Source organism: Benincasa hispida, chromosome 2 (genome assembly GCF_009727055.1).
Source record: "Benincasa hispida cultivar B227 chromosome 2, ASM972705v1, whole genome shotgun sequence".
Classification (NCBI taxonomy): domain Eukaryota; kingdom Viridiplantae; phylum Streptophyta; class Magnoliopsida; order Cucurbitales; family Cucurbitaceae; genus Benincasa; species Benincasa hispida.
The window spans coordinates 32,339,941-32,349,831 of NC_052350.1; the positions used below are offsets into that span (position 1 = coordinate 32,339,941).

The 9,891-nt window shown below is 33.2% G+C and overlaps 1 protein-coding gene across 1 annotated transcript; it reads left to right on the forward strand.

The window, feature by feature from the left end:
* Window positions 1-1,716: 1,716 nt before the first annotated feature.
* Window positions 1,717-9,214, forward strand: LOC120071463 (riboflavin biosynthesis protein PYRR, chloroplastic-like). The gene is made up of 9 exons (XM_039023761.1): window positions 1,717-2,348; window positions 2,622-2,756; window positions 2,986-3,085; window positions 3,329-3,454; window positions 3,559-3,872; window positions 5,772-5,891; window positions 6,761-7,006; window positions 7,084-7,209; window positions 8,563-9,214. The coding sequence occupies exons 1-9, from the start codon at window positions 1,959-1,961 to the stop codon at window positions 8,824-8,826; spliced, it is 1,821 nt and encodes a 606-aa protein (XP_038879689.1). The 5' UTR covers window positions 1,717-1,958; the 3' UTR covers window positions 8,827-9,214.
* The last annotated feature ends 677 nt before the right edge of the window (window positions 9,215-9,891 follow it).

Genomic DNA, 9,891 nt, shown 5'->3' on the forward strand with positions numbered 1-9,891 from the left:
ATATATTTAAAGTTAATAATAAATTCGGATTGGTTCGGATTAGTTTGGCTTATATTAGGTGAACTCATGAACCAATCCAACCCATAAAATTTTCATTTATTTGAACCTAACCCAACCCAAATGAGTTGATAACCCTACTCAAACGGCACGGTTTGGGTTGGGTTGATCGATTTTTTTGGGTCATCGGATTTTTTGAACACCCCTAATACTACATATGCCGCTAATTTTTACACATTAGCCATCACGTCATATGTGCGATGAGAGTTTTGAATATTCAACCTTCAAGTCAAAAGTGCATAGTTTGTGCTAATTGAATTTTATGGCAGAGTCACCTCAAATTTTACTTTATTTAAAAGCAAAGTACCTTTGTAAGAGTTGAGTTGGATTAATTTTAATTTCCAGTTGGGTTGAGTTGAACTTTTTAGGTTCTTTTTGGGTTGGGATGGTTGTACGTTTAAAAATCCAGGTTGACCCGACCCGACCGAACCTAAATTTCTAATATTATTAAAATATATTTATGTATATAGATTATAACTTATAAATATTGTAATTCATATATATTTTTATGATGTTTGTTTGAAGTTTGTAATATATATCTTTGATTTTGATATTTAATATTTGTGTTTTATGAAATTTTAGTTGTCAATATGTATTGTACACAAATTTAAGTATTTGGAATTAATAAAAAATATAATAAAAAGGAAAATAAAAAAATAAATAACCCAACAACCCAACCCGAGGGTTGAGTTGGGTTGAAGACCTTGCTCGGGTTATTTGGGTAGTCAACGCGCAACTAATTTGAATTTTCGAGTTGGTCCAAAAAATTTTCCTAACCCAATCCAGGTACACCCCTACTAGTTTTATTAATCCATAAATTGATCTAATAACCATTTGATCCATACCTTTCAAAATGTTACACTTTTAATTTTTAAGTAATGAGTTTGATTTTTCAAAGTTTCAAAAGGTTAGAATTTTACTCTGAAGATTTTAGTTTGTTTCAATTTGGTTCATAAGTTTCAGGATTTACATTTAAACTCCAATTTTATACTAAATGTTAACTTTCAATATTCAATGTTGACATCTATTAATTAATGGTAAGAGAATGAAAAGAATTATAATTAATTAAGTTTCAATAATTTTTCATCACTATTAAAATTAATTTTAAAATTTCACTCCATAATTATTTTAAATTAATTAAAAAGACATTGGTGCCAAAATTAAAAATGAATATTCAATGAAAAATCAAAGAAAAAATAGTGTAAATATTGAAACTTTAGAACTAAATTGAAATAAAACTTAAAATTTAAGTATAACAATTTGAAACCAAGACAAGTATAGCATTTTGAAATCTAAGGAAGAAATAGAAATTATATCCAAAACCTACCAATCAAAAATATATTTTTCCTTATTTTATTTTTTTAGAAAAAAACTCAAAAGATACTTGGTTAAAAATGAAAATTTTTGAGTTATTTTCAAATATAGGAAAATAAATCAAAATATTTATAAATATAATAAAATTTAACTATATTTATATGTGATACGATAGACTATGTGTCATGATAGATATAAGACATAGATAGTAGTTTATTTATTACGCTAGTGATTTGAAAGACCAATACTTTCTCCTTGAGTATTAAATAAATAAAAAAAAGAAAAAAGAAAAAAAGGACTTTTGTGGTATAATTTAACCAATATTTTAGGCTAGATAGATCCATGTGAGAAAAATAAAAAATTAGTTTGAGAAGAATGGTGGTTTCTGTGCCATTAATTGTGTCTCAGCAACACCAAGAAGAAGAAGAAGAAGAAGAAGAAGAAGAAGAAGAAGAAGAAGAAGAAGAAGAAGAAGAAGAAGATGCTGATTATGAAGCTTTGACTTTTTATGCAAAATTTTCCCACAGAACAAACCTGAAGAATTTGGATTCTCCAACACCAAAAACCTCTCTAAGTCTCCCATTCCCATGGTGTTCACATTGGGAGCTTCTTTCCCTATTCTCCACGCCAACAGGCTCCCCACCACCGTCGTCACCGCCGCCGCCGCCACCACCACCAATCCTAGCAGCAACAGCTCCACTTCCCATTTGTTCGAAGCCACCTTCATCCGTCGCGCCGCTGAGATTGCCGATAAGTCCGCCGGATTCACCGCTCCACATCCCAACTATGGCTGCATCATCACCACCAAATCGGGTGCCGTCGCCGGCGAGGGCTTCCTTTACGGTCAGGGTACCGAATCTGCTGAGATTCAAGCAGTCCAAGCTGCCGCCGAGCGGTGCCGTGGTGCTACGGCGTTTCTCAATATGGAGTCCAGTGATTGCCCCAGCGACAATACTGCCGTGGCCGCTTTAGTCCAGGTTTGTTTAGACTTTAGAGCTTGATTTGTTTTAAATTGAATCAGTAGAAGTTGTCTGTTCGAGGAACTGATATGGTTTGAACTCTCTTTTTTCCTGGAGTAAGAAAGTAGTAGGAATTTGGAAGGATGATTAATATCAACCTGGTTTGAAATAAACATGTTTGGTCGGTAAATCTTGTTAATTTAGATGATATTGTTCAGTTTTGTTTTTGTTTTTGTTTTTGTTTTATCATTGATATTTGTTTAAAATAAGCGATTGAAACTGCACAATTAGGCAGGGATTGAAAGGGTAGTTGTTGGAATGCGGCATCCTTTGCAACATCTTAGAGGAAATGCTGTGAGAGCTTTAAGAAGTCAAGGGGTTCTCGTTGATGTTCTTGGAGAGGACCTAAAGAGTAGAGCCGTAGAGGTAATTCATTTGAATAGTTGAATTATGATTTATCTTAGCTCGCTTTGCTAGGTCTTGAATTGATACAATTCAATTCATTTCCTTCGTCCCTTTGGGGACATCAGATAAAATTTGAGCGATTCATTTCCTTCCCATTTTTCTTTTTCTTAAGTCATGTTAGCTTTCCGTACCGTTTGCTTACATAATTATCATGCAGATCACTTATAAGACGTGTTGATTTTTCTTATAGGAAGCTCGAAAAGCATGTCTCCTTGTTAATGCTCCACTGATTTGTAAAGCTGCTTCTCGAGTGCCTTTCTCTGTACTTAAATATGCCATGACCCTTGATGGTTAGTATTATAGCTTCATTTCCTTTTCTACTTCAAGAGGATAGCTTTGGTTAATGTGTTGTTTTACTTCTCTATTGGTTTGAGAGGATATTTGATATCTTTTTTTCTCAAGAGGATATTCAATATCTTTTTTTCACTGAACTTGTTTCTCGCCTAGTAAAATACAGCATTTTTGTTTAATTTAGAATCCTATCATATATGAAAATGAAAATAGCATTGAGGTGATTTTATATTACCGATCAGGGAAAATTGCTGCAAGTTCTGGTCATGCAGCATGGATTAGTGGCGTTTCATCCAGACAACGAGTTTTTCAATTACGAGGAAGAAGTGATGCTGTTATAGTAGGAGGCAATACTGTTCGCAAGGATGGTGAGTTTTGCCATTTTCTATAATTGTCTTGTCATCGAATGCTAGTGGCACTGAGTTGTTAGTATTGCTTCAATGTTTTCCCTCAATGATGTCCTCTGAATTAGATCCTAGACTGACTGCAAGACATGGTGGTGGGCATATTCCTCTACGTGTTGTGATGTCAAGTACTCTCGATCTTCCTGAACAAGCAAATGTTTGGGACACAAAGGGTATGTCAACCATGGTTGTAACACAAAGGGGTGCTAAAAGAAGTTTCCAAAAACTGCTTGCATCCAAGGGAGTTGAAGTAGTTGAGTTTGATAATCTAAACCCTCGAGATGTAATGGAATATTTTCATGATCGTGGATTTCTTTCAATTTTGTGGGAGTGTGGAGGAACACTTGCAGCTTCAGCCATTGCGTGTGGAGTAATACATGAGGTATGATCTTTTCCTTTCTGATCTATATGGTTGATTCCCATGCATATAGTGTTCTGTATACCAATTAAAAAGATAACAGTATGCAATGGATTTTTCTTCCTTTTAGGTGTATAACGGCTTAAAAAAAAAAATATCCTGTATTTAACTCTTCAAAACCGAGCATGTATGCCTTATTTGGATTTGTTTTCTGTCTGTCTGTCTGGCATGTTACTAATCCCTTGGCACTAACACTTATTGGATACCAATCTAATTGGATCTATTATCTTGAAAAAGAAACTAACTTTTGATTAAATTAATAATAAGCTTACAAATATTCACCAACTGTATTGTGGCTACAGAAGAGCAACCCAATTCAAGTTTATCCATAAGCTAGGATACCATAGAAAGCTTGAAAGTGGTATACCTTAAATTCATTTATCAACCATGAGGTATGTTAGAAGCCAAGGAAAGTTTTGAGAGGTTCCTATATTTCCTTCCTTGCCTAGCCAAAATACTAGTAAAAAACACACCCATCCTTACAGCTATCAATTATATATGCTCACAATCACATTAAACTCCCTCACCCAGACGTCACTCTCTTAACTCACAAGTCTCAATCCTTTATAGGTTGAAAGGGATTTAAGGAACAAAAGGCACAATCTATATGATTATCATTCTCCATTACTTTATTTTAACTCTGGTATCATAAAAGCAGAGTCTTGCGACCACAACTGTTTTCCTTGTCATTCCACATTTTGTCTTTCCTTCACATTTTCAAATTCCATCAACCTCTACTTCCACTTCTCTTCCCAACGTTAATTTCCTTAGCCATGGAAGTCCTCTAAGATATTTCAGGAACTTCTTCCCATCTTTAGTAGCTCCAACAGGTACTTACAAATTACTACTCCTATCCTTGTCGGAAAGAGTTGAGATCTCAAGAACTATCCTCTTTGATTTGACAGTTTTTCTACTCAGAATGACTCTCCCACCCACCTTCTTGATTTATTTATTTATTTATTCTCTTTTAAGATGTTGAGTCATTTATTTAGCTGTGGATTTTCTTAGTTTACCTTTGTATAAAGAAGATATTGCATTGGTAGAAGCATATCTTTTGCTTCTTCTCCAGTATATTGCATGTATAATTTAATTTATGTTAAAGTACCATTTGGGTCGTTGTACTTTAGGACTTGTTCCATTTTAGTCTTTGTACTCTAATCTTTGTACTTTGAGTGAATTTTAAAATTAGTCTTGTTTGAAGTCTTATCAAATTTTGTGAAACGATAAAAATAATTTCTATTCAAGAAAACACCATATGTAAATATCTTTCCAACATTTATAAAGGCGAAGCTACTAGAGATTATTATTATTATTCTTTTTTGAAAAGTTAACCACAAACTAAGAGTATGGACTAAATTTGAAAGTACAGTTACTAAATTTTGACATTTGAAAGTTCAAGGATGAAATAAAACATATCTAAAAGTGTAGGGACGTAATGATATTTTAGCTCATAATTCACATCCTCCAATTGTACTATTGTACTATTAGAAACACGCCAAAAGAAATATTTAGACTGGTCTCTAAATCTAAGAGTAAAATTACTACAAATGCATGAATTTCCATTTAGTAAAACTAACTAATATAATTGAGTAGAATAGTTCAATTCTGTACACCAGAAGTAAAACTCAATTTACTGTTCTATCATGGCATAAACTATATGTACTTAGTAGATTTTTACTTTCTGATATGACATTAACTTGAATGCTGCTGAATGTTTCTCATAAAGGGAAAAGGAAAAGATATAACATTAACCTTTTCTTTTGGGAGCGCATGCAGTTGCTTCCCAGGGCCTCATTTTCTTTCATTACCACCCATCTAAATCATCAATACTATTACTAATTATGCTGCTGTTTTTCAACTCAGGTTTTTGCATTTGTTGCTCCTAAGATTATTGGGGGGAGGAATGCCCCATCTCCCGTCGGTGAGCTTGGCATGGTTGAGATGTCTCAAGCTTTGGAACTAATTGATGTTGAATATGAGAAGGTTACATCTAATTTATAGTGTTCTCATTATTTAGAAGATATATTGCTGATTATGTGGAATAATACTCCTCTTATGTTCACTTCATCTATATATTTGTTTATGTTATATTTTCCAAGTTAATCTTCTAGGATATGTGCAAAAATATTTGCTCCTTTTTCTTTCGTTTAGAGGTGGATAGTTTGGTCTTCCATATAAACTATAGGAAACATGGATATTTAAGTTCTGTTAAGGTGCCCACGATTGAACATATTAAATATATGTGATGCTTTAGCAATTTTTAGACACGAATTGAACATATTTAAGAACACAAACATATTTAAGAGAAATTAACGAAGAAATATTTGACTCATTTTTAATGCATATACTTAGAAATTTTATTGTGCAATGTCTTTTTTACAAAGACATTAAAATATTTTAAAGTATGCTTGATTTTCTTTTTTCTTTTAAATAAATTGCTAAACATTAGATTCGAGACTTCCAAACGTGAGAAATTTGTAATGGATCCTTTCAGCTTCTCATAGGTGTTGACTATGGTGCACATCTTTTATCTTCATTTGAAATGAATGAAATAATTGGGACTTTGATAATAGGAAAAAGGATACTGGTGATTTGTCTGACCAAATAAAATCCTTTGTATCTTGTCAGACTTATAGTTTCGTTCTTTCTTTTTATTTTTTAACTTTTTGAATTATTATTATTACTATTCTTTTATTTCAATAATTACCTGGTAGGGGATTGAGCCATCAATCTTGAGAAATGGTAATTAATGTCTTGTCTATGGAAAATTTGCAGTTCTAGTCAAATGGAGAACTTGTTTGTTTTTCAATATTCTTTTTGGCGATTGACTGGGATCTGACCTTGGCGTACAGGTTGGAAAAGACATGTTAGTTAGGGGATTTCTTCAACCAATATTAGATGTTGCTCCAGTAATCCCATCCTGTGATGAAACCATTGCAATTGACCCAACAGTTACTCCCTACGAGCCGAGTATTATATTCTTTTACAAAACATGGGATCCTTATGGCGCATTCTCAAACTTTTCACGTCACCCCATTCAACTCACTGATGAAAATGGCAGTGATTGCACTTGGTTGACTGTAGAGCATTATTATCAGGTATACCCTCCCTTTGCTTGAATTGTCTTCTCACTTTCAAAATGTAGTATAGTGCCTAACCTTCCTTGAATATGCAGGCTCACAAATTTGTCGGTATTGATGATCCTGTAGCTCAGGATTGTGTGGAAAAGATAAAATCAGCCAGAAGTCCAGAGGAAGCAGCAAGGATAGGAAGATCAATGCAGAGGCAGCACCCTAAAATGGTATAGCTCTCTAACTAGTTTTGTTTTACGTTAGCCTATTTCTTTTGGCATGATGTGTGGATAGGATAACTGTATAGAACTTATAGCTCGAATATGTCTGCCACCATGGGCCCAGACCTAGTCATCAATATGAGTCATGTAAATTAGGAGTTTTGAGAGAGAGTTTAAGTTATGGTGACTACCTATTCAGATTTAATGTTCTACATTCTTTCTTAGCAACCAAATGCAGTAGAGTTAGGTTGTTGTCCCGTGAAAATAGTTGAGATATGCACAAACAAGTTTGGACACTCACAGATGTTAAAAAACGATCATGAATTATTGGAGTTTTTTTGCTTATATTTGAATAATACACACATGAAGAGATTAATCTTTACATATCTAAAGGTAGTAATTTTTGTATTATATGAATGAACATACTGTACCTTGGGGATATATCACTTAAAAGAATATTATGCACGATCAGTGAAATGAAGCGATGCATAACTGGTCAACATATCGTTCTAGATGTTGCAGGAAAAATGATGTCGTTGCTTGCTTAGTTTGACAGCGTAGTTTTTGATTTGTCAAATACTTGTAGAATGTCATTAGTTAATTGTAACTCTTACTCGAGAAAAAAGAAACAACTCTTTCCCAAGAGGGATTATCAAGATTCCTATCATTTGTTTCCCCCTTTTTCTGATTATTTGTTAAGATCCTTTTAGTTGTATTGGTGTATTTGAGACATCTTTGATTTCCTTCATAACGTATTTTGTGGGTTCTGTTGGGTATTAAAAGCCAGAGGATTGTGGTAAAATGCTTGTAGAGCTCTTTGCTAGAGTAGTTTATTTGATAGGAATTGAGGGCATCTCTTGGATTTGGAAAACTTTTTACATCACTTTTTTCATGTTTTAAAATCACTCTGAAACATCCCTTTAATCACTCAAAATCAGTTCAATGGTTAATTATACCCTATTTAATGTATTTTTCATGCTATTAAACATGATTTTTGATGATTAAAAATATTCTTTAAGTGCTTTGAAAGTGAAAATAGTGATTTTCACCATTTTAGAATCACTCTCAAACATGCCACGCTTGATATCAAGTTAAGAAAAGGAAAAGAAAAATAAAAGGGTTTGAGATTAAATTGTTAGCAAAATGTAAAGATCTTCCGAAGAAAGATGAGGTTGTTCATCTTTTCTAAAGCTCTTAGCTAGATCTTCAGTATTTGGTGGCAGTCCTCTTTATTTTTAAACACACAAAATAATAGAAAACAGTTGAAAATTTGAAAAAATAACAAGATGTTAGCACGTTGAGACACATTTGCGAAAGAGAGTTCGCATGATAATCTTCAGTATCTCCCATTTTTCATTGCAGATACGATCTGATTGGCGAACTGCCAAACTTGACATTATGTACCGAGCATTGAAATGCAAATTTTCAAGTTACCCTCATCTGAAATCTATGCTGCTATCAACTGCTGGATCTGTTCTTGTTGAAGCATCACCACATGACCTTTTCTGGGGTGGAGGCCGAGATGGAGAAGGTCTTAACTACCTTGGAAGACTTTTGATGCAACTGAGAGCTGAGTTCCTTGGCCAATCGTCAACACCGAACGGTAGCACCACAGAGTTCAACTGATGAGAAGAACTAGAATGAAGATCGAAAATCAGAAGAGTTAAAGATAGAATCCAATGGGCAATTTCCTCATATTCTGCCCCAAAAATCAGGTACCGACGAGGTCGTAATGTATGGCCTATCATTATTGTTTGACCCCGGAATACTATCTGATTCAGTAGGTAGCTAGACTTCTGCCTATTGTATAATTTACGTCTTATTTTTGAATAAGGAACGAAATAAAAAGAGGAACATGCTTTGTGGAAGATTTTAAACTTTGGGCAGCCTTTTGATGATTTAATTGCAAGTTGGTATGCTAGTGTTTTATTCCCACAGTTCTATGATTTTTTTTTCTCAAGCTAAACATGTTTATTATACATGAATTACCATTTAATTAAGAATCTGGGGAATGGAATAGGATTGCTAATGAGCTGGCTCGTCGAGATTTTTCTGCTGCATCTTTTTCTTGGCTATCTAATTTTTCTGATTGGTTGATTTCTAGCAGCAATGATGATGTGATGGGAGTTTGTAAACTGCGAGCTAGACACCTTCCGTTCATTTCAGTTCATAAAACGTTTAATTAATTATTGAATTATACAGATCGGAGAGTTGTAAATATTTATTTAAATATTTCACATGAATCCCTATTCATTTGGAATTGGTGTTTATTATTAATTTAATATTTAATATTATACTCATATTTATTAATTAAATTGTTTAATTATTTAAAGTTAATTTTATTTAAAATGATTTATTAGAATTAATTTTATTTAAAATTTTTAAAAGAAATTATTTTATTTAAAATTAATTAGTTGAATTAATTTTATTTAAAATTGAAATTTTTTATATAAATTGTTTTTTTTAAATCAATTTAAGTTAGTGGAAAATTCCCAAATGGAGGAGTTACATGATACACTAACTCTGATTTTCAAACTGATAAAGATTCTAGGAAATCCACTTCAGGATAAATGTTTACTCTTAATGGAGAAACATTAAGCAAGAGTGCATCGTTGATTCCATCATGGAGGCAGACTATGTAGCAACTTGTGAAGTTATCAAGGAGGCTGTGTGGCTTAGGAAATTCTTGAC

Coding starts and splice junctions, on each gene's coding strand:
- LOC120071463 (XM_039023761.1), top strand. CDS start 1,959: ATGGTGTTCACATTGGGAGCTTCTTTCCCTATTCTCCACGCCAACAGG. Junction 2,349..2,621: donor CCGTGGCCGCTTTAGTCCAG/GTTTGTTTAGAC, acceptor CTGCACAATTAG/GCAGGGATTGAAAGGGTAGT. Junction 7,007..7,083: donor CTGTAGAGCATTATTATCAG/GTATACCCTCCC, acceptor TTGAATATGCAG/GCTCACAAATTTGTCGGTAT.